The sequence below is a fragment of the Dendrobates tinctorius genome, unplaced genomic scaffold (assembly GCF_039654945.1).
Source record: "Dendrobates tinctorius isolate UK_male_01 unplaced genomic scaffold, ASM3965494v1 ptg000111l, whole genome shotgun sequence".
Taxonomy (NCBI): Eukaryota; Metazoa; Chordata; class Amphibia; order Anura; family Dendrobatidae; genus Dendrobates; species Dendrobates tinctorius.
The window spans coordinates 34,669,820-34,695,528 of record NW_027361779.1 but is presented as its reverse complement, the minus strand read 5'-3'; the positions used below and the strand labels follow the sequence as shown (position 1 = coordinate 34,695,528).

At 45.3% G+C, this 25,709-nt stretch overlaps 1 protein-coding gene across 5 annotated transcripts in view; it reads right to left on the bottom strand.

Annotated features, from left to right (window-relative positions):
• CEP162 (centrosomal protein 162) overlaps positions 1-25,709 on the bottom strand; it is a 179,909-nt gene that overhangs the window by 18,749 nt on the left and 135,451 nt on the right. For all 5 annotated transcript variants that reach the window (XM_073589647.1, XM_073589643.1, XM_073589645.1 and 2 more), the window contains 3 exons: positions 24,421-24,525; positions 13,467-13,688; positions 5,035-5,678 (listed from right to left, as the gene is read on the bottom strand). In XM_073589647.1, coding sequence (XP_073445748.1) covers positions 5,035-5,678; positions 13,467-13,688; positions 24,421-24,525 — 971 coding nt within the window. The remainder of the gene's footprint in view (positions 1-5,034; positions 5,679-13,466; positions 13,689-24,420; positions 24,526-25,709) is intronic.

The window sequence follows — 25,709 nt, the reverse complement described above, 5'->3', positions numbered from 1 at the left end:
GGGCGAGCAAGGGCTTTGAGGTACGCGTGCGGCGCCCGGTGCGGAACCGGTATAGGGAACGTTAGGAGTGCAGGGACGCTGGCTCAGGGGAGTGCAGGTGGTCTCCATGTCCCCATTCCCTATTGCAGGGCCCACCATTGTTAAAGTTTCCCAGGTTCCCCCTTTATTATTTAAATTCGCCTTACTGGAGGCGGGGTTTCCAGAATTATTGTATAACGTGTAATAACTAAATTCGCCAGGTGGAGGCGGCGTATCCACCTGCACGTTTTATTATTTAAATGCGCCCCACTGGAGGCGCTGTATCCAGGGTCACGTGTGTTATGGGTTTACCTTGCGGAAACATCTGCGTCCAGACACACGTGACCGTGACAACACCTCAAGAAAAGTTTTGAGTGAGGAAAAGAAGGGCTCAATTCTGGCTTTACTAGCAGAAGGATAGAGTGCGCATCATGTTGTCTCCATCCTTAAAATTTCTAAGATGGCAGTCCATTACAACAAGGTCAAGCAGCAGACATTGAGGACAACAAATCTACAGACTGACAGAGGGTGAAAACGACTCTCCACTGACTGGGATGACTGTCATCTTATTCGACTGTCACTCAGCAACCGCAGGATGACATCAAGTGACCTAGAAAAGGAATGGTATATGGCAGTGGGGTGAAGTGCACAGCAAGAACAGTTCTTAACAGGCTCCTAGAGGTAGGGATCAAGTCATGTAAATCTAGAAAAAAAGCCTTTCATGAATGAGAACCAAAGGAGAGCCAGGCTGAAGTTTGTCAAAGACCATAAGGATTGGACCATAGAGGAAGGTAATCTTCTCTGATGAGTCTAATTTTCAGCTTTGCCCAACACCTGGTCATCTAATGGTTAGACGGAGACCTGGAGATGTGTACAAGCCACCGTGTCTTGCACCCACTGTGAAATTTGGAGGAGGATCAGTGATGATCTGGGGCTGCTTCAGCAAGGCTAGAATTGGGAAGGTTAATCTTTGCGAAGGACATAGGAATCAAGCCGTCTACAAGGTTATCCTGGAAAAACAATTGATTCCTTCTGCTCAGGAAATATTCCCCAACTATGAGGACTGGTTTTTCCAGCAGGGCAATGCGCCATGCCATACAGCTAGTTCAATCAATGTGTGGATGAAGGACCACCACATCAAATCCCTGTCATGGCCAGCCCAATCTCTGGATCTGAACCCCATTGAAAACCTCTGGAATGTAATCAAGAGGAAGATGGATAGTCACAAGCCATCAAACAAAGAAGAACTGCTTAAATTTTTACCAGGAGTGGCATAAAGTCACCTAAAAGAAGTGTGACAGACTGGAGGAAAGCATGCAAAGACGCATGAAAGCTGTGATTAAAAATTATGGTTATTCCACAAAATATTGATTTCTGAACTCTTCCTAAGTTAAAACATTAGTATTGTTGTTTCTAAATGATTATGAACTTGTTTTCTTAGCATTATTTGAGGTCTGCAAGCTCTGCTTTTTTTTATTCTTTTGACCATTTCTCATTCTCTGAAAATAAGTACAAAATTTAGTGCTTGGAAATTCGAAGACATGTCAGTAGTTTATAGAATAAAAGAGCATTTTACATTTTACTCAAAAATATACCTATAAAGAGAAAAACCTGCCAAACTGAAAACTTTGCAGTGGTCTCTTAAAGGGAATCTGTCACCTATTTTTTTGACTATCAGCTGTCGGCACTGCCATCAGGGGCTTATCTACAGCATTCTATAATGCTGGTAGATAAGCCCCCGATGTAACCTGAAAGAGAAGAAAAACGAGTTATATTATACTCACACCCAGGGGCGGTCCGGTTTTGGTCCGATGGGTGTCGCGGTGCGGCGCCTCCCATCTTCTATCGATGACGTCCTCTTCTTTGCTTCCCGTCGTGGCTCCTGCGCAGGCGCACTGCTCTGCCCTGTTGAGCCGGGAAAGGTCAGAGAGGTCTGGTGCCTGAGCACTGCAGTACTCTGCTCTGCCCTCAACAGGGCAGAGCAGTGCGCCTGCACCGCGAAGAAAAGAAGAGGACGTCATCGCTAGAAGATGGGAGGCGCTGGACTGGACCGCGACACCCATCGGACCAAAACCGGACCATGACCGCCCCTGGGTGAGTATAATATAACTCGTTTTTCTTCTCTTTCAGGTTACATCGGGGGCTTATCTACAGCATTACAGAATGCTGTAGTTAAGCCCCTGATGGCAGTGTCGGCAGTTGATAGTGACAGACTCCCTTTAATTTTTGTCAGAGCTTTATACTCTGTTTTAATTGACAGTTCCATAAAATATGATTACCTGAAATCCTGCAAGCTATTACCCAGCACATATGCAGAACCTTGCCTTCCACTTCTGAAGTAATTCACAGTGTAGACAGAGCTCTGGGAAGCCAGTAAGAAGTAGAGGGCAAGGTTCATTGCATGTGGTGGGTATATGTCTGCAGATGCAGGATTTCACATATACAGTAGTTTGGAGGAAGTGAAGGACTAGCACCTATGTTATTTAAAGACTGGAAGACAGGCTTTTAGCATTCTAACTACACCATGAGTGGCAGTCTAATACTAACTAAGGGATTAGACAATCCTAACATTTTTTTTCCTGATCCCAGTCATTAAAAGCAGGAATCTGGCTGTCAATTACATAGGCATAAGTTTAGTGCAATGCTGTGATAAACACATAGGACATGGTACCTTAAAAATACATTCCATGGTAGCCAACAGTATACTGGGGCTTGAGTCATAGAAATACTCGTAGTGGCATTGTGGGTACAGTGGTACACATGCTCTTTGCATTTTCTTTACTTTGTTATTAATACATTTTAAAATTGTACTGTTTATGAAATGTAAAGAGAAATTTTAGGATGTTTTTATCAACAATAAATATGTATAGTATTTTTCAGACTATAAGTTGAATTTTTTTCCTCCAAAAATTTGGAGATAAATTGGGGGTGCGTTTTATAGACCTGATGTACCTGCTGTGGCTGGGGGAGCTGCAGCGGCGGAAAAGCGGGTCACAGGAGGCAGGAGCTAATTCCTGTGGCTAACCCTGTTAAAGAGAAATGAATATTCACTGCTCCCCACGCCCATAGTACCACACATCTCTATGCACTGAAACCGGCGCTTCAGGTGGGAGAGACTATGGGAGTGGAGAGTAGTGAATATTCACTCTGTTTAGTAGCGGGCACAATGTCAGCCTCCAGCAGCTGCTGGGCGATCACATGTACCCGCTATTGAAGAGAATGAATATTCACTGTTCTACCCGCCTTGGGAGTGGAGAGTAGGGAATATTCAGTCTCCTTAGTAGTGGCTCAAGTGATTGCCCAGCAACTGAAGGAATCTGGCGGCTGCGGCTAACTGTGTGCCTGCTATTAAAGAAAAATTAATATTCTCTCACAGCAGTGAGTATTCCGGCAGCTGTCCTCGGCTTGTAAGCAACGCATGACGTCCCTGCCATAAATCTGCTGCTGGCATCAGAACAGGATGCCGCAAGGGAGCACAGGGGACCATGTATATAAGGATGGAGCCATGCATATAAGGATATGGATAAAGGGACCATGTATACTAGAATGTGGATGAGGGGACTATGTACACCTGGATTGGGGACATATATACCAAGATGGGGGATATTGGTACAGAATGGACCACATTTTTTTCACATTTTTTCTATTTTCCTCTTCTAAAACCTAGGTGCATCTTTTGGTTTAGTGCGTCTTATAGTCTGAAAAGTATGGTATATAATAATTTGCACAGTAACATTCATTTACAGCAGTGGTACACAACCGGCGGCTCGCAATGCCATTCTGTGTGGCCCCCAACCATATGGGCAGAAAAATGACTGACAGGTTAACTATATGTGGTCAGCCACACACAGAAGAGTAGAAGCAATCAGGGACTGGCAAGCACTAATGGTGCCCAGTGTGGACATGTCTGGATGCCGCATAAATAAGTAAAATGGGGTATATTAACATGTTTGACATTCCAGAAAGGAGTATGTGAATTAGACAGGTGGCCGTGCATGCAAATCTTTGAATAAGCTTCCTATTAGTTTAACTGGGAAATGTTTAAAATAATGTTAAAAAACAGCACTACGTGCACTATAGAAGCTTTTCCAATTCAACTCAGTCAGGAAAGTTATTCAGAGTTTTTGATGGAGATTTAGGAGCACAATCTGTTTCGAAATCCTTGTCAAAAACTCAGTGTGAACTTAGCATCAGTATTTGGAATTGCATATTTTCTGTATCATTTCTGCATCTACTAGATAAATTAGGTTCCTTGAGTTTTTTCATTGTATTAAAAAACAAACCATTACACTTACCTTCCATGCGCTCCATCGCAGCGTTTTGTTCTGATGCCCGCATCTACTTTATGATTGTAAGCAGCACATGGCAGGGACATCAAGTGCTGTTTGCAAGCCGAAGGGCAGGTGCCGGAATACTCAATGCTCTGCACGCCGGGAATGTGTGAGCGGAGAGCAGTGAGTATTCTTTGTTCTTTAATAACGAGCACAATGTCAGCCGGAGTCTTCCTGCAGCTGCCAGCGGTCACGTGTGCTGCTACTTAAGAGAAATGAATATTCACCGCATTCCACGCCATTGGCATGAGGGGCAGAGTCCGTCACTGGACGTTAAGGGGTTAAAAGGCGTATCGGTGGTCGTTAAGGGGTGAATGATTTACAACCCATAATACAAGGATACTCAGTATTGCTGTTACTGCTCTTTACCCTATCAGTTCTCTTAAACTCTTCCGAACGTCCTTCAACTTGTCCTCCTAAATGGGTGGATGCTATACTTGACATCTGTCTATAACGGCAGAGTCCAGAGCTTAGGCCAATCCCTTTTGTTTAATCATGAAAATGCCTCTGTCAATCCCTGACAATGGCACATAAGCTCAAAAATGAAAAGTGGTTGCAGATAGTAAGGGGGTTAAGGCCCATTTATACACATGAAAGCCCTTTGGTTTTATCCCCTTGTTTTTACAGCGCAGAAGTACATTTTGTGGAGACAACCATTCAAATATCAAGAATGGACAGTACTGACCTTTTTAAGGCATACTCTGCATTAACCAGAGACGTTTTATAATGTATAACTTGTTGGTTCACTTCCTCTGATAATCTGACTACTTCAGCTTTTAGTCTCTTATTTTCCTGTTGCTGGTCAGAAATGTTAAAATCTGTAAACGTATCTAGCTGATATAATTTTTCATCCAACATAAGAGGAAAAGCTTCCTTCTCTATTGTGCTCCCACAGGCAGGAGGTAAATCATCAGCAGTCGGACCGGCGTGCTTATTACTGCTGCTGACGGTGCTTGAATGGGGTTTCAAAGTGAGCATCATCATCCTTTCCTTTTGAAGCCGTTCCACAGTTTTGGAAAGTTCTTGTATCTCCTTACTTTTAGAAACAAGTTCCTGGTTCAGTCTTGTTATTCTTGCTTGACCAGTATTCTCTTCCTCGTTATTATGTGACTTAATATTTCCATTTTTAAGCAACAGGTTCTTCGCTTTAAGGGCGTCTATTTCTTTTTGAAAATTCATTACAGTGGAGTGATGGGCATCCTTACATATAGAAAGTTCCTGCTCAAGGGCTTTAACTTTTACTGTGTTGTTCATATTCTTTTGTGGTTCATTTAGCGGTTCTCGAGCAAGTAGTTCCTCAAGCTCACTTATTCTTCTCTCATACTGTATCTAAACAGAATGAAAGCAAAATGAGACATTGGAAATGCATCAATGCATTTTACTAGAATTTCTATTACAGTCATATTACAAGACTCGTTAAAGGGTTGTTTGTGACTTGTAGGATCGCTACTACCAATAGGTGGCGCTGTAGAGTAAAAGTCCTCTTTCTCTCTGAAGAGGCAATTTGCATATTAAATTTCCCAGAGGAGCATTGCACGGCGAATAAGCCTCCTTACCTTGACAAGCCAGAGCTGGCATGTTACTCTCCACAAGGAGAAACCTTACCCCTTAGACCTCAATCCAGAGCCTCTCACCTAGCCCAATCAGATCTCATACTTTGCACATGACGAGGGCCAATAGCCCGAAACACTGTGTCTGCAAATTGAGATTCTGATTTAGCTGTTATCCTAAGTCATATTACAAGACTCGTTAAAGGGGGTTGATTGTGACTTGTAGGAACGCTACTACCAATAGGTGGCGCTGTAGAGTAAAAGTCCTCTTTCTCTCTGAAGAGGCAATTTGCATATTACAGACATACAGATGGCTATTTCATCTTTTTGTAGAAAATTCTATTGCAAAAGCTTATTGGAAGTCAAAGTGACTAAAAGAATGACCTCAGTCTCCAAATGTAAGAGCCCTATAAACCTTAAATGGCTCAGTTTGCAAACTATTTTGACAACAGTAACAAAGTTTTCGGGGCTGTCCACGGGATCAAAAACTCTGTACAACCAGATGGAGCAATCATTTAGTTGATGCAATTCAGATTTGTTGAACTCTAAAAATTGATCAATCACCGCTGCATGGCTCCTTTATAAAATGACGCCACCATGCCAGAGTAATGCAGGCAGTGTTCAGAAAAAAAGCATCAAGAAGGTCAACTCTGAGAATATCTAGTCCTATAGTCCTCCTAGTTCCTTAAACAGGACAATAAGGAGAATGTGGTTGTTTTTTGGGCATATGGTGATTTTTGTTAATCTTACAAACTTGTATTTCTAATAAATACAAATGCCTTGCACATTGCAAATTTCTCTTCTAACCACCACTGCGCTCCTATGCATAAAATCCAATTTGTTTTTCAATTAAGTGCCTGAGGAAAAATTAATGATGATACTTATAGGTAAGTCACTTACATCTTATTGAAGATGTCAGCAACTAGTGGCTAGTGCTGAAGGAATCTATGCTTTGCTTTAGAAAAAAATGTGATAATTAATGGAGCCAATATAATGAGGAGCTAATTTCTGACCTGGCCATAGCAGCAGTTGGTTCCCAATTGGGGGCCCCTTTGACGTCCTTATGCCCAAAAAGTTAAGTTTGTGGATTTAAATTTCACCCTATTCCTGAAAACTACCTACAAGCAACTGAGAGCTAAGACTTTTTGAAGAAATAGGTGTTAGAAATGTATGAATATTAGAATTTCCAACACTGTAAAATCTCTTTCTTGCAGCCTTCACTGAGGAACACAGAAACTGTGGCTGTTGACTTCTGCCACGAAGAGGCGAATAGTAAAAAGGCTACACTCACCTACAAGCAAAGGGCTAAACCAGGTAGTGGCAAGCAGTAGGAGAATCTACTGATCAACAATCAAAAGAAAATAAAAATAGAAGCAAATTTCCCATTAAGGCCTATAAAGGAAGGGGGGTTGTGTCCCCCACAGAAGGCTGTAAGAAACATTTCTTGGTCGCGTCATTGGAGGATACAGGAACCATGGGACATCCTAAAGCAGTTGCTTTAGGTTGGTTTTAAAAATGTATATAGCAAAAAAAAAGCAGCCTATATAACATTCCTAAAAAGATCCTCAGTCACATATGCAAAGGTAAGCCCTATGCTATGTAGTGTTCAAAAAAATTGAGCTAAGGCCTTTTGCCCAGCACCCAAGGTTACCTACCACAGGTTACCTACCACAAGGGTGGATTGAGCTGGGATTTCAAAAAGGACCCTTGCGGAATGTTTCAAGAATTAGGCTGTGTTCACACGTAGCGGTTTTTTTTGGCGTTTTCGCAGCGATTTAAAACGCGCGATTTTGCAGCGAAAACGCAAAAAAAACCCAGCATCCCATACGCAGCATGATCATTAATTTTGCGGAATCGCGGCGATCCCGCACACATAGGAATGCATTGTTCTGCTTACTTTCCCCATGTGGCTGTGCCCACCATGCGAAAAGTAAGAACATTTGCGGATGGTACCCAAGGTCCGGAGGAGAGGAGACTGTCCTCCGGGCTCTGGGTACCATATCCCTGTAAAAAATAGAATTAAAATAAAAAATATTGTTATTCTCACCTTCCGACGGCCGGCGATCTTCTTCCCGCCTCTCTCCACGCACCTGGCATCTTCCGGTCCCAGTAATGCTTTGCGCGAATGACCGCGGTGATGTCACGGTCTCGCGGTCATTCGCGCAAAGCATTACTGGGACCAAAAGATGACAGGAGTGTGGAGAGAGGCGGGAAGAAGATCGCCGGCCATCGGAAGATGAGAATAACAATATTTTTTTATTTTTTTTAATTATTTTTTAAATCCTATCTTTTACTACTGATGCTACATAGGCAGCCTCAATAGTAAAAAGTTGGTCACACTTGTCAAACACTATGTTTGACGAGTGTGGCCAACCTGTCAATCAGTTTTCCAAGCGATGCTACAGATCGCTTGGAAAGCTTAAGCATTCTGCAAGCTAATTACGCTTGCAAATCGCTAGTTTTTCCATGGGAAAATAGCGGGAATTTAAAAAGCGGTTTTCCCGCGGAATGGAATTCCGCAACGTGTGCACATAGTCTAAGGAAAAAGTCAGAATAACTGAATGGGAAACAGAAGCAGTAAGCAAAAACAGGAAACAGATAGACAGGTAGCAACAAAAGGCTCTGAAAAAAATTGGCTGAGGAAAGAATATTCTCTGAGATACGATAGGCCAAAAGGAAGGACAATTTCTTCAATAAGAAGAAAAGACTCAGGGTTTTAAGTCCAGAAGGATGCAAAAAGGAGAGAGACTTTAAACAGCTGCCCTCGATGGACGTGACTGTGACAAGGAAAACAACTGCAGAGAGGTTTCCCTTATCGCAGAACTGGGCAGTTAATTTTCCCGAGGGGCTTCATGAGAGACAGTGATTATTGCTGAGGGCCGAACCAATAGATTAATAATTATGTTAATATTGAGCAGAATTAGTTCAAAGTATTTGAATATTCCTGTATATATCCTAAAAGCCCCCACATAGCCTCCCAAGTACAGCGTGAGCCCCATATAGCCTGTTACATACAGTATATGCCACACATTGCCTCTTATATACACTGTGAGCCCCCACACAGCCTACCATATACAGTGTGAGCCCCCACATAGCATCCAATATACAGCGTTAGCCTCTATATAGCCTCCTATATACAGAGAGAGCCCCCACATAGCCTCCTATATACAGTGTGAGCCCCCACACATAGGCTCCTATATACAATGTGAGCCCCCACATAGAACCCTATATACAGCATTAGCCCCAACATAGCCTCCTGCACACAGCATGAACCCCCAAATAGCCTCTTATATTCCTATATACAACATGAGTGAGCCCCCACATAGCCTCCATATACAGTGTGAGCCTCACATAGCCTCCATATATACAGTGTGACCCTCACATGGCCTCCATACACACAGTTTGAGCCCCATGTAGTTTCCTATATACATACAAAGATCCCACAGACATGAAAAAAACATCAAATACCTTGTCCCCTTTCCAGACGCTCTGCTTTGGTCTCCTGTGCACTGAGTCTCACACGCTGATTGATGGAGCTGTCGGCTCTGACCTCCATCAATGTATTCACAGCTGTTTGTCTGATGATGCAGATAGCAGTGACAGCGGGAGGCTGCAGATGGACAGTGGGCGGGGTAGGGCATGCTGTCAGTGGGTTAGCTGCCTTGGTCTGCGGGCCGGACTGGAGCAGCCAGAGGGTTAGATATTGCCCAGGTCTGCCTTAGGGTATAAAATGGAGATGACCAGACAATGTCTGGTACCATGTTGAGGTCCTGAAAAAGCGCAGCAGGGCAGAAAGAAAGGGACCCTTAGACAAATACACTGACCATAGATTTGGAGGAAAGAGATTTTAGAAATAGGAGATTAAACAAAATGGATAAGGACCACCAGAAAAAGAGGCTTAGCATGAGGGTGATATATGCAAGATAAGTAGGGCTTATTCACTTGGTTTGAAAGATCTGATGCAAAAGTTCAGAGAGTTTTAGAATAGTAGTTCACAAGCATGCTGTAAAACTCATGTGGAAGATGGCAGTCTGAAAAAAGGAGATTTGGATATTTTGGAGGTTCCAAGAGTCGTTCACAAAGGGGTTGACCACATCTATGTACCAGGAGAGAAGTATTTTGGTTTGGAAAGATGGAAAGGTGGGAAGATTTAAGGAAGGTTGGATTAAGACCACAAGATCGACAGAACATCGGAGGCATTAGCTAGAAGGAGGAGGTTCTGGACACAAAGCAAGGATCCCAATCATCTTGGATGTCAACAGTTCGACATCCAATGTGCCTCAACATACACATACAGTATTTGGGAGAGGATCAAGGGATAAAAGGGCCACTCGTTTTGCACACAGCTGTTCTCTACTGAAATAGTCTTTAGCCCAGTTAGCTTTACCAGGAATGTGGACTGCCCAAATTGCAGAAATTCAGTTCTTCGCTCATTGGAGGATCCAGGAGACTTCTTCCATGGCTGGTCACATGTGAGTTCTATCCATATGGTAGAGTAGGCAACTACTGTGGCAATGTCTGTCTGAATGTGAACTTGAATGTCTCAACAATTTCTTCAATAGACTGAATGACAACAACAATGTAACATTCTACTCACCTGGAATTATAGTAAGGAAAAGTTTGAGTTTTTCGATGTCCTTGTTGAAAGAAATGAGGAGGGCTTTGTCACTACCAATGCGATCTGATAAGTTAACTGCTACTAACACAATTCTGTATGCCACCCCATCACATAACCAAAAGATTAAAAAAAAGCTATCCCCGTGGGTCAATTCCTATGCTTGCAAAGAATATGAACTTTTATGGAATAAAATTCTTGGAATTATGTGCGCTGCTAAACAAGATACCAAATCCAGGTTACGTAGATAGATTAATCATTTATTTCCCAACGCGTTTCGAAGTGCATAAGACTTCTTCCTCAGGGGATGACATATACCCTATATATGTCATCCCCTGAGGAAGAAGTCTTATGCACTTCGAAACGCGTTGGGAAATAAATGATTAATCTATCTACGTAACCTGGATTTGGTATCTTGTTTAGCAATTCACATAAGTCCAAGAATTTTATTCCATAAAAGTTTATGTTTGCGGCCACCGAGTGGACCATTGGACGTGCAGCAAGCTGACAACTGATTCTATATGCTTGAATCTCTCCTGGAAAGGGTGAGTAAATTTCTTTATTCTTTCTTAAAATCAACCCGGATAAGACCCTATTGCGCTCTTCTATTCCTATAGTTTATATGAATTGCAAAGAATATGTTCACACAATTCTAAATTTGAGCAGCAAGCAAACATTCTCACCATAATCTCAAACGATATGAAATGATTAAAACAGGTTATATGAGATCTAAACAATCTCCTCAAAATCAACTCTTAACCCAGACAAAAAACCTTTCTACCAGTATTGACCAACTGGTCAGATTCATTAAGTCTTTTAAATCCGGATGGACAAAAATACTAAATGCTCTTAAAAAACATTGGTTGGTTCTTCTAAGGCAGGGATGGGCAATTAATTTTCCCGAGGGGCCACATGAGAGACCATGACTGTTGTGGAGGGCCGAACCAATAGCTTGCAATTAATTCTACTCAATATTAATTTATTAATATTAATTGTCTGATTGCCGTATGTGGAGTCAGGAAGGAATTTTTTTCCCCAATGTGAAGCTTACTTGTTGCCACATGGGTTTTTTTTGCCTTCCTCTGGATCAACATGTTAGGGCAAGTTAGGATAGGATATGGGTTGAACTAGATGGACTTAAAGTCTCCCTTCAACCTTAATAACTATGTTACTATGTTACTATGATACTTAATATTGAGCAAAATTAAGTATGCTGACACCCCTATATATATTTAAACCCCCCCACAGCCCCTTATATACAACATGAGCCTCACACAGCCTACTACATATACGGCATGAGCCCCACACAGCCTACTACATATGCGGCATGAGCCCCACACAGCCTCCCCCATATGCAGCACAAGCCCCACTCAGCCTCCCTATATACGGCATGAGCCCCACACAGCCTCCCCATATACAGCACAAGCCCCACACAGCCTCCCTATATGCAGCATAAGCCCCACACAGCCTCCCCATGTACGGCATGAGCCCCACACAGCCTACTCATGTATGGCATGAGCCCCACACAGTCTCTCTGATCCAGATAACCTCTAATACATCGAGCTAGACAGTCTAGATGAGAAGTCAACCTCTTACCTAAAACGCAGCTGATCATGTGGAGGACTTGATAATACCAAATTGGTGCCAGGAGGCTTCAAGAAGATGTTATCTTATCTAGAGATGGAAGCCTTCCAGCAAAAAAGACTGACAATAGTGTCTTCTATGGCCTTGATAAACATTTCCCGTAAGACACAAGATGCTCAGTTTGTAAAAGGACGTTAAGGCTACTGGCTGGAATATTTTGGACCTGTTTGTAGGAAAACAGGACTATCATTTATGATTGTCTCAAATAGCTAGTCTGGTAACAAAGACAAATTCCTGAGATGGCAAACCTGTCAGGTATGTTTAGAGGCTGCATCTGCATTCCATTTTATCAGCCAAAGATCCTGAGGAGTGTGACCATTTTGCCAGTAGTCTGAATGAAAAAAAATTTGGCAGAGCCTAATAAGTTCAACTGAAGCTACATGCCGGTGTGCGCAAGTTGATCAGCTATAAGGGAAAACTCCTAGGAATGGGTAACCGAGAGATGGACAAAAGGCGGAGCCAGCCGACTCAAGGTCAGACTTCACTATGAACTCATGTGTCAGGCAGACCCTTAAAAGTTGTTGCATCCACGAGGGTAGGGAATTAGCTGAATGTTTGGGCTCTGAAAAAGTCTTTCCAGTTGTTTCTATTACTCTGGTCACAATTATGACAGTGTGCTCTTCACTGATTTGAGGAATCCAACCTCTATGTCTACATTCACTAGTTGCGGTCATTTTGACGCAACACACCTGCTGCACTGCAGAGGGAGGGAGTGCTGTGTGAGTACATTGCAAGGGAGAAACTGGCCTTGTCCTGTAGTCTGGTTTTCAACTAGATAAAAATCTTCAATCACTGCAACGCACCACTCTGGGAAGTGGAAGGACAGGAGTATGGGGCAGGAACCAAATACTTGTGGAGCTGGAGACCTTTTAGACAAAACTGCCCTGGTCCTGCCACTCGAAGAGAGGAGAGACAGTATGACTAGTTCAGCATTGTTTCCCCTGCACACAAAGGGACTGTCAGAGTGGCCTAACCCACTCTTTTTCCAAATCTAGAGATAAAAAAGGGTAAAATTTGGCACACTATACACAAAAAAACTGATATGGAGAACAAAGCATCTGTGTCTATTTGGAATCTAAATTGGTTCTATTAAATTGATTGAGCCCTGTGCCAGTAGGTGGGTGTAGCATGCATAAGAGGGGAGCTGACTTTTCTTTTGATCTTAGTGTCAGCTACTTGGTGGCAGCAGCCAACAACAATGGATACAGTGTTCCCCAATGAGAAACTGAGAAAACAACATTGTTTTTTTTAAACGTAAAATTATATTTCTGAAAGGTTATAGAAATTTGTGATGAAAGGAAAATTCACCTTGACTTTTTGAAAGTTCTGCTCCATGCTGCGCAGAGTTTTCTTAGCATCTTCATCTTTGCTTTCAAGGTCACTTTCTAATTTTTGTATCCTTCTCTCCAAGTAGACCTCTGTACGACTTTTTGAAGGCTCATCAGTTTCAGAGACTGCTGCAGCAGCAAACATGAGTGCAGGTATGGAGTTGGGGTGTCTTCTCTTAATAATTGCTTCCATTTCTTTAACCTGTTTAAAAACACAAAATTAGATGATGTTAAAACAGAAATTTAAAACCTGCAAGGTAAGGTAGCAAAAAAACAAAAACATACTCCTGGTGATGTTGCTGTCCTATCTTGAAAACACTCAATGTTTTCCAAATTGTCCATTTTTAATGAATTGTAAGTATAATTAGGAGTGAAAGGTTTGTTCTCAACATAGCGATTCAGGAGCGCGCAGCTCCCGAGCCTCTTGGCTTGCTGCCTGGTAGGGTAACGGTGTGCTACTGATGATTGACTGTTCATATCAGTGGCATTGTTGAGATGCTGCAAGCCCTTCCTCTGCAGAATTTGAGTGCAGTGCACTGATCCAACAATCTGGCCAGAAACAGAACAGCCCTTTCAAGATCTATATCAAATTCTGCGCTCGCGGGAAAGCAGTCCGACAGGAGGTACATGAGATGAATAACACCGTATGAGTCTTATTGGCCTTTCTACAGATGCTGTACCTCTGGTTGATATGGGCTGTATACTGCTGGGGAGGCTGCTATAGTATATATGAAGCGCAGTACTAAAAGTCAGCACTTACCCCGGTCCTGTATCCGAGAGCATCCTGGAGGGTTGTTTCGCTCTGCAGTGGGATCGGATTGGGACCTGCGGCTTGTCAGTGGTGCCCCTGTCCGAGATTCAAAAGAGGCGCCTCTCTGAGAAGCACCAAGCGGGGCTGCCAGAAATACACGTGCCTGGGGGCGGGGCCACTAGCCTATAACAGGCCGAAGCCGGGGGGGGGGGGCGGGGGTTAAAATTTCGGTACCAGCTGGAGGAATGCCCCGGAAATGCGGGTCTGCCAGCTTAGCAGCAGTCATATCATCTACTGCACGGTCGACCCCGAGCGGCGAACGCACTTTATTATTATTTTTATTTAGTGCGTTCCGCCGTTCCTAACAACAAGTGTCTCATTTTATCGTAACAGGGAAGCAGAACTGCGTAAGTACTTCCATTCAGATGGCCAGCTTGTCTATTGTACTGATGTTGAAGAGCTACTTCTGTAGGTACTCACCGGTGTGGGACAATGAGCATCTGCCGGAACTTAATAAGCTGCGTCAAATGGGCAATTGGAAGGCGAAAGGAGTAAGATATGTGTGCCAGCTGCAGAGTGGAACGGACCTGAAGACCTTTGAGACATTTAGAGAGGAATTTGATTTGCCTTCGGTATGGGGGTTTCAATACTATATGCTTCGACATGCTTGGAGGGCACAGTGTAGATTGGGAGCCATGACGGTTCAGGGCGACATTGTACTAGAATTTGTGTGTATGAAAGGAGGGACGAGGGGAGTTATATCGAGCATATATCATGATCTACTACACTCCTATCTGGGGGACAATCACCTCACTGCAAAGAGTAAATGGGAGAGGGAGGTGGGTACCCTCACAACAGAACAATGGGAGACTATTCTTGAATATGTCCCGAAGATCTCTCTAAGCGAGCAGGCACGGCTCTCCCAATTATATGTAATACATAGAACATACAAAACACCGCTGGTCCTATTCAAGGCGGGCTTGAGGGGAGACTCTAGCTGCCCTAGATGTGGCACAGACCAGGCCGGACTGTTACATATGTTATGGTCGTGTCCGCGGCTGGTGGCATACTGGCTGGTCGTTATCAACAAAATTGAGAGAGCTTATGCATGTACGCTCGACAGGAATCCACTGCTGTGTGTTTTGGGGGAGGTGGATGGGATACCTGTCTCAGAACATTACAAAGTGGCAATAGCGAGGTTGCTGTATGTGGCACGCAAACTAATAGCACGAAAATGGAAGGATTCGGAACCCCCCACTAGGAGGGAATTTATTGCTCAGACACGTACGGTAATGCATTTAGAGGAAAGCATTTACAGGCGAAGGCATGGTGAAAGCACTTTCGAAAAAATATGGTCCGCCTGGATGGCGGTGATATGATTGCTAAGACTCTCAAGTATACCCGGCATAAGGAGTATTGGGGGAGGGGGGAGGGGGGGATGGCTTTGATTGTATTACTACAAGATATGTGAATTGTTACATGTATATTGATATCCACTGTTTATTGTTTAAAATATTTTGAAACCTAAATAAAAATAACTGGTTTAAAAAAAAAAAAAAAAGAAGAGCTACTTCTGTTTATGGGACTTCCAGCATATGATTCAAGGGATTGGAGGCTTTTTATTGATCGTTCCAAAGGAAGTTTAAAATGTGTTCTGTTACACAATGGAAATAAGTATGGCTCTGTACCAATAGGTCATTCTGTAAATCAAGATTGTTCTAGAGAGGTTACAATATAATGTTCATGGGTGGTTAATTTGTGTTGATTTGAAAATGGTTAACTTTCTTTTTGGTCTGCAAGGAGGGAACACAAAACACCCTTGTTTTCTGTGCTACTTGGACAGCAGAGCTACAGCAGAGCATTGGGTGAAAACTGAATGGCCTCAGCGACAGAGTTTGGCATCCGGCAATAAGAATGTCATCCATGATCCTCTAGTGGATAGGAAGAACATTGTCTTTCCTCCCTTGCACATAAAACTTGGATTGATGAAGCAGTTCGTCAAAGCTCTCAATCACAGTGGAGAATGCTTTAACTACCGTATATACTCGAATATAAGTCGAGATTTTCAGCCCAAAAAATTGGGCTGAAAGTCCCCCTCTCGTCTTATATTCGAGTCATATACAAAGGGGGTCGGAGGGGGTGGATGTGTCAGGTCATACTTACCCGTCCTGACACTTTGTCTTGAGCCCCCAGCTTCTCCCCGTGCTCTCTCTTCCTGCCTTCAGCGGTCACGTGGTGCCGCTCATTAAAACTCATGAATATGTGCATATTCATGAGTTTTAATGAGCGGTACCACATGACCGCTGAAGGCAGGAAGAAAGAGCGCGGAGAAGCTGGGGGCTCAAGACACAGCGTCAGAATGGGTAAGTATAGCGATACTCACCTGTCCTGCGTCCATGGCTGCTTGCTGCTGTCTGTCATCGGTCAGTGACTTCAGACAGCAGAGGGTGCGGTGACGTGGATAGTGCGCGCCGCGCCCCCTGCAGTCTGAACGTCACTGACTGATGACGTGGCAGATAGCGGTGAGCAGCCATGGACGCAGGACAGGTGAGAATCTGACACCCAGCGACGGAGGGGTGAGTATGTCATTTTTTTTATTTTTACATGCAGCAGCAGCATGGGGGCAGCATATGGGGGAACAATCTATGGAGCTTCTTGTGGGGGCAGCATATGAGGGAACAATCTATGGAGCTTCTTGTGGGGGCAGCATATGGGGGAACAATCTATGGAGCTTCTTGTGGGGGCAGCATATGGGGGAACAATCTATGGAGCTTCTTATGGGGGCAGCATATGGGGGAACAATCTATGGAGCTTCTTATGGGGGCAGCATATGGGGGAACAATCTATGGAGCTTCTTATGGGGGCAGCATATGGGGGAACAATCTATGGAGCTTCTTATGGGGGCAGCATATGGGGGAATAATCTATGGAGCTTCTTCTGAGGACACCATATGGGGGAATAATCTATGGAGCATTTCCCACCCTAGACTTATACTCGAGTCAATAAGTTCTCCCAGTTTTTTGTGGCAAAATTAGGGGGGTCGACTTATACTCGGGTCGACTTATACTCGAGTATATACGGTATATATGTTCAACTTTTCCTGGTCTTAGTGAAGAGAAGAAAAAGGCTGGAATATTTGATGGACCTCAAATAAGAACACTTATGAGAGACCCAAATTTTATCACATCAATGAATGAGACAGAAGAAAGAGCTTGGAATGCATTTTGTAATGTGGTGCAGAATTTTCTAGGGAATAAGAAAGCAGACAACTATGAAGAGATTGTGGAAGAACTACTAATGAGTCTGCAAAATCTTGGATGTAGAATGAGTTTCAAGATTCACTATTTACACAGCCATTTGTACTTTATTCCAGAGAACCTTGGGGATGTGAGCGAGGAACAAGGGGAGTGTTTTCATCAGGACATTAAAACAATGGAAGAACGGTATCAAGGCCGGTGGGACTCACATGATGGCTGACTGTTGCTGGAGCTTGATGAGAGACAACCCAGAAGCTGTACATCACAGATCAGCCAAGAAAAGAAAGTTCAAATAACTGCCATTTGCCATTCATCTGTGTGCCATATATATTTGTGTTTGTATATTTTGTAGTTTAATTCTGTAAGTATATTTGATTTGCTGTACATGGAATTTGTAATCTTTGTTATTCCTTGATTAAAAATATACAAAATGTAGTACCGAAAATCATGTGTTTTTATCATAAAACATTCGATAGGAGTAATTTTCATCAAAAATTGAAAATATCTCGAAATCCAGATGTGATAGCCAATAACAGAGTTCATATTCGTATTCAGCAGCCAAAATTGACTTAAAATATGTTTTAAAACCTTTTGCCAAAAAAATTGCGTTGACCAGTGTTATAAATGCTTTGCAAAACATTTTTCACCAAGCTTAAATGTCTTCACCTTCCCAAATGTAGTGTTTTGTTCTAAGAATCCATTGCTCAGTGCTCAGGAACCATGTTAGGAAAGAATGGTTGATAAACTAGAAAACTACTTAGCCAGTCTGCAATCAGCAATCAAAGTGCTCTGTTACTGGCACATATCCAAAAGGTAGACAAAAATCAGATATTGAAGAAAATATACAGAGAAATAGTGACTTCAAGGTTATTTTTTAGATTGGAATGCTTTTCCAATTCACATTGCATATAAAGAACACTATGATTACCATGAAAGTGGATATAGAGGGATTTCGGGTTCTTACCGTAAAATCTCTTTCTTGGAGCCTTCATTGGGGGACACAGATTACATGGGTGTATGCTGCTGCTGCTAGGAGGCTGACACTATGCAAAACAAAGATAATTAGCTCCTCCCCGGCAGTATATACCCACCGACAGGCACCAAGTACCTCAGTTGGTGAAAAAGCAGTAGGAGAAGCAACCAAAAACTATGAATATATGTACCAACCCAACATGGGACTCGAAGACCCAACACGGTACAACTTAAACAGGGAGGGTGCTGTGTCCCCCAATGAAGGCTCCAAGAAAGATTTTACGGTAAGAACCCAAAATCCCTCTTTCTTTATCGCCTTATTGGGGGACACAGATTACCATGGGACGTTCCAAAGCAGTCCCGAGGGTGGGAACAGCCATAAAGGACGAAAGAGGGAAGGACTTGGGTCGGCTGATGTGCGACTGCCGCCTGCACAACCTTCCTACCAAGAGCTGCATCAGACGAGGCCTGGGTATGAACCCTGTAGAACCTCGCAGAGGTGTGCAGACGACCAGGTCGCGGCTTTGCAAAGTTGTAAGGCCGAAGCCTGGTGTCGCACAGCCCAAGAAGCCCCTACAGCCCGGGTGGAGTGGGCTCTCACTCCCGGAGTTGGCCATTTTTCCTGAAGTCGGTAGGCTTCCAGGATGGTAGAACGAATCCAGCGAGCAATTGTGGATTTGGATGCCGGAAGACCTTTCCGGCGACCTTCAGAGATGACAAGCAGGGAGTCGGATTGGCGAAAAGAAGCGGTCCTGGCAAGATAAACTCCCAAGGCTCTCACTACATCCAGTTTGTGGAGCGACTTTTCCAGAGGATGAGCAGGCGCAGGACAAAACGATGGAAGGGGGATATGTGAAAGGGGGATACCACCTTTGGAAGGAAGGAAGGAAGGAAGGAAGGAACTTGCCTGAGAACGACCTTATCTTGGTGGAGAATTAGGTACGCGGAACGACAGGATAAAGCCGCCAGCTCAGAAACTCTCCTGATGGATGTAATGGCGATTAGAAAAGCCACCTTCCATGAGAGAAGGGACAGAGGAATGTCCTGGATTGGTTCGAATGTCGCCTTTTGGAAAGCGCCAAGAACGAGATTGAGATCCCACGGATCTATCGGAGAATGATGAGGAGGAGCCACATGGGCAACTCCTTGGAGAAAAGTCTTCACCTGCGGTAAGGAAGCCAGATCCTTCTGGAAGAGAATTGCCAGGGCAGACACCTGGCCTTTGAGGGTACTGAGAGACAGGCCCGCATCCAAACCGGACAGAAGGAAGCCAAGTATGGATGGAATGGAGAACGACAATGGAAAAACATAGTTATCATCGCACCAACGGAAAAATGCCTTCCAGTACCTATGGTAAATGCGGGAGGAGGCTGGCTTCCTAGCTCTGATCATGGTTTGAATGACCCGGCTGGAAAACCCTGATTCTCTCAGAATTGCGGCCTCAACTGCCATGCCGTTAAACTCAAGAGACTGAGAATTCTGGTGGTAAAGGGGGCCTTGTGAGAGAAGATCTGGACGGTCTGGAAGCCTCCAGGGGACGTCCGCGAGCATGTTCACCAACTCCGCGTACCAAGGACGTCTTGGCCAGTCTGGAGCCACCAGAATGACTGGGATGCCCTCTGACTTTATCTTTTTGACCACCCTTGGGATTAGGGCAAGGGGAGGAAACAGGTAAGGCAGTTGGAACTGGGACCACGGAATTACCAGGGCGTCGCAACCGACAGCTAGAGGATCCCTGGACCTGGCTACAAAGTGAGGAACTTTGTTGTTCATCCGAGATGCCATGAGATCGACGTCCGGGGTGCCCCAATGCTGGCTTATCTGATTGAAGACTGTGGGATGAAGGGACCATTCGCCTGACGCTAGACCCGGGCGACTTAAGAAGTCGGCTGCCCAATTCTCCACCCCTGGAAAGTGAACGGAGGAGATCGCCGGAATGTGACGCTCTGCCCAACGCAGTATCTTCGCCACTTCTGACATTACCTGCCTGCTGGTGGTTTATGTACGCCACGGCCGTGGCGTTGTCTGACTGAATACGGACTGGTTTGCCTACGAGGAGAGGCTGCCAACGAAGGAGAGCAAAGAAGATTGCTCTGATCTCCAGAAGGTTGATGGGAAGAAGAGCCTCCTGGGCGCTCTAGCGCCCTTGGGCAGTTTTCCGATGGTAAACCGCCCCCTATCCCAGGAGACTGGCATCGGTGGTGATGACTTGCTACTGAGGCGGAAGAAAGGACCTTCCCTGGAGAACTGGCGCCGGCAAAGTCCAAGTCAGCGATTGTCTGACTCTGAGCGGAAGGAGGATGGGGCGGTCCAGAGAAAACGAAGTCTTGTCCCAGACTGAAAGGAGGAACAGCTGGAGAGGGCGAGAGTGAAATTGTGCGAAAGGCACTGCTTCCCTGGAAGCTATCATCTTCCCCAGGACCCTCATGCAGGACTGAAGGGACATGATCCTCGAGCGTTTTAGGGATCGGATTCCCTTGCAAAGGGTTGAAAACTTGTCCCTCGGTAGAAACACCCGGGCTAGATTCGTGTCGAATTCCATGCCCAAAAAGGGATGTGGAGGTAGGCATCCTGTATGTCCACAGAGCAGAGGAACTCTCCGGGTTCCATCGAGGCTATTACAGAGCGCAGAGACTCCATCTTGAAGTGGAGGATCCTCAAGTGGCGGTTGAGCAACTTGAGGTCCAAAATTGGACGAAGGGAGCAGTCTTTTTTCGGGACTACGAAGAGATTCGAGTAGAACCCTGAAAACCGTTCGTTTGAAGGAACAGGAACAATAACCCCGGCGGAAAGGAGGGAGGAGACGGCCTGAAGGAACCCTGGAATCTGAGACCGCTGTCTTGGGGGTCAAGACAGGAATAAGCGACTGTTTGGGGGGGAAGAAAATTCGATTTTGTATCCGGATGTGATGATTTCCCTGACCTAAGCGTCGTCGACAACGGATAGCCATGCATCCTTGAAAGAGGAAAGCCTGCCTCCCACCCTGGAAGGATTTCCAGGTGGGGGTGACCCGTCACTTAGATGAAAATCTACCAGACCGGGGGCCTGAAGACCTGGAGGGCTGACCTTTTGATCTCCAGTGGGGGGGCGGGTTTATAAGATGGTTTTCTCCGGTCTATGGAAGCGGAGGGCCGGTCCTGCTGGGATGAACCTTCTGCGTGAGAGAAGGGGCGAAAGGACCTAAACGGCAGAGAAGCTTTCCTATTAAAAAACCTTCTAGGCCAGGACTGAGGAAGGGAAGTACTCTTACCACCAGTGTCATCCGAGATTATCTGATCCAGCTTGGCGCCGAAGAGCCTAGAGCTGTGAAACGCCAGGTTGGTGAGCGACTTTTTTGAGGTGGTATCCGCAATCTACGACTTCAACCAAAGGATGCGGTGTATGGCTACTATGTTGCTGTTAGCTCTTGCTACGCACCCAGCCACGTCCAAGGAGGCGGCCAAAAGGTATTTACCCGCATGATTAATCTGGTCTGCTAAATCTGCCAGCTCGTCCTGAAGTGCTGCCGTCGAAATGCCCTTGCGAAGAATTTTTGCCCAAGCTGAAATGACTTTCGCCACCCAAGCGGAGGCAAAAATAGGACAGAGGGAGGCGCCGGATGCCTCAAAAATTGACTTAGCCAACGATTCTATTTGCCTGTCTGTCGGATAAGCGAAGCTCCGTCCGGAAGGGACAGAACCGTCTTAGAAGACAGACGGGAAACTGGTGGATCTACCTCGGGAGCTTTGGTCCATTTTGTGACTAGATCCGCATCGAAGGGATATAGCACATCTAAGTACTTGCGGCCTGAAAAACGTTTCTCAGGATGTTGCCAGTGATTGGCTAAGGAAGTGTCGAACTCCTTGTGATTAGGAAAGGTTTGAGAGGGAGGCCTCGCTCACTTAAAAGAAACAGAGCATTCCTGAGGGGGTGCTTTATCCTCCTTTATCATGAGGGTTTGGAATATAGCCGATATGAGACTATCCACCATGTCCCGAGTTCTAGCTATGTTGTCCTCCTCTGAGTCAGATCCAGATTGGGAATCCTCGTCTGACCTAGGGTCATCTGCAGATAAGGATGACGAGGAGCATAGCCTGGGAGAAGCGGAAGGACCTTGCGAGCTGGAAGAAGAGCCAGACAGAACCCGCTTCCTAGAGCCCCTACCCGGCCTGTCCGTCTGAAGGTCGCGGTCAGGTGCAGGCAACTCACCGTGAGGGGCGGTCGGCGCACAGGTGGCTGTAGATAGCTAGGGTAACCGTTCTAAGACCTGGACCAGAGACTGAGAAACTTTAGTCAGATCAGAGACCGACTGAGACATTGCAACGGCCCACTCAGGGGGTGGGGTGCTCTCATTCCGGGGCTCGGAGTGCTCCTGAGGGGCAGACATGGTGGAAGGGCTGCAGGACGGGCAGAAAGGAGACCTGATGCCCACTTCTTTTGACAGCGCGCACAGGTGTAGTGAATAGCGGTGCGTCTAGAACAGAGAGCCCCTGCATGATTGGGCATATGTCTATGCGGTAGTAGCGCTACCTGATAGGGAACTGCCGTGGAGAGCTAATTATAGCGTCAGACTGTAGAAGCGCCGAGCCTACCGAGGTTCAGATGCGGAGCAAAACACCGTGGTGTCCCCCAGGAAGAGATCCGGTGAAGGGATAGAAGATGATATCCAGAAATGACAGGAAACGCTAGCGGTGGGCGGGGCTTAACCGCCAAGCCGCGTGATTGGAAGAGGACAGAGGGAAGGCGCGGTTAAGGTCAGACTGACAGCACTGAAGTGAAAGCAGCCCTGTGATGGGCTAAAAAGCGCACGAAGAAAGCGCGCGCAGAGAGGGAAGAGGAAGCTTTCAAACTGAAAGGGAAAGTGAAAGCGTTTTCCTCAGCACTAACATGCGACGGCACGTCTGGAGCCAGTGAAACCGCAGGGACAGTGAAGGTACCGGGTAGGTTGCTGCCCGCGGAAACCACAGCTGGACCCCCCGGTGATAGCAGAAGAGGCGTGCGTCTGACAGAGCACTCGGGGAAAAAAGGGGCGGGAAATTCAAATCGGCCCTGAGAGGCACCGATCCTGATAACATTAATGTGGAGAGACTGCAGGGCGGGTATTTCAAACAGGGGGCGCTGTACTGCCTGTAATGGGACTGAATGGGTCAGCTTGGGTCCATTTTTGAGAGCGGGGCTGGAGGAGACATTCAGATCAGCTTTCCTGACGTCCCTGAAGAGGATGACCGCAGGGGCCCACGATAGAGAGCAGGCTGCTGGGAGAGGCGATCCTCTGTACCCGCACCATGTCCGTATGGTGCAGAAGATGGGGCCAAACTCATGCTGGCAGGGGAAACGTCACCACTGGCGACCGCCATCTTCCACTCAGCCCTGTCCCTGGAGAGGGGTGAGGAGGGGAATCGGCTAGGACCGGCCACCTGTCAATAGCCCATAGCACCCGAGGGTGATAGGGGAAGGTCCTGCGTTCGGTCCTGAGAGTTGCGATGTGGGCAATACCACATTGCTCGCTCAGCCGCCTGATATGGAAAAGCAGGATGAACTCACATCCTGTTTCCTGATGCTGAAGCTGAAAAATAAATTGAAAAAAATACACACAACTAAAACCTGAAAGGAAAAAGAATTCGTTAAATGCGGATCTGGGGAGATCCCGGTCCGCCTCCTACAGACACTAAGCACAAACTGAGGTAATTGGTGCCTGTAGGTGGGTGTATACTGCTGGGGAGGAGCTAATTTTCTAATTTTGCATAGTGTCAGCCTCCTAGCAGCAGCAGCATACACCCATGGTAATCTGTGTCCTCAGTAAGGCGATAAAGAAAAAAGGTTGCCAGAAGTGCCAATTAGTGCTCTCTTCAAGGGTCACAAATGGCAAACAGTTATAAAAGCTCATAACTCTGGCTATATAACTGTACAGACAAACAAACGGATTGTGTTACAGAGAAAAGCAAGGCTTCTTGTTAGCAGTAATGAAACCCTACCTGCCGCTCAAGATCCTGAATACGTTTTGCATCGGCAGCTCTGTCTTTTAGACGATTTTGCTGTTGGACAGATTGATACCCAGCATCATGTCGGAGCTTTTCAACCTAATAAAAATAAGTATAAAGAGCTAACCAACTTCTTTTTACTTTACATTAAGCTATTACCACTTAATAATAAGTGCATTATGCTAAAAGGTTTGTCTCATTACACACAGTAACATTAAAGGGGGAGGCTACTTTCTGGCCAGATTTTTTCAGACATCACAAAATATCCTCATTGTTTAGCCCGGGCTACATTTTAAAGACCTCTACTGTCTGCTGTTTAATCTAGGCAGTGGAGGCTGCGGTGTCCATAGCACTAAAGATGGATGTAGTCAGATTTACTCATGTAAATCCATCCCCCACACCATCTATGGGGAGCCCAATCTGATGTATCTGTGCATACGCCCAACACTCATAAAGAAAATCTTCTGGAAAGTGGTGAACCTCTCCAGTTTAGTTGAATGGCTATCTAATACAATATAGTAATGGCTCAAGTGTGTCAGAGTGGGTGCAACCAATGCACACATCTGCTAATAGAGCAAGGTCTCAAACCAGACTCCCCTCTATGCAGTGTATATGTCCTACTGGAGAATATGGAAAGGGATTACCCCATATAAATGCTGTACACTAACTGAATCAAGTCATTAAAGAGAAGCTATACGAAAGCTGTTATAGTGTAACCTGAAGAGCAGCATGGAGTAGGGGCAAAGATCCTGGGTTCAAGCGATGTGTCACTTACTGGGTTGTATGCTGTTGTTTCAATAAGTTCAGTGCTTTGTTAGCAGATGATTTTCAAAAGAGGACTAGGTGTTTCATGTCGCTTAGTCTTACCATGCCCCCAAACCACTGACTGGCAGCTTTCTTCAAAAACACAGTATACACAGAAAGTTGCCAATAAGAGGTGTGAGTGGAGTTAGGCTAAGTTCACACTTGCGTTTGGCTGGTCTGTGTATGGCTGCGTACTTCCTCCCTTAAGCTCCGCCTACTTCTGCATGCGTCCTGTGTACCTATCTTTAACATTGGGTACGCAGGGACATGCGTTGTATGCGGATGCGTCTGTATGCGGCGTTTTGGGTGCCCGCGGGACGCACAGACAAAGGAACGTTTTTTGTGTACGTCGAAAAGTCGGACTGCGACGGATCCAACGCCATCTGTCGTAGGCTATAATGGAAGCCTATGGGCGCAGGATCCGTTGCTGTCCGTCAAAAGACGGAATCTGGCGACGGATTCTGTTTTTAAGGGTATCT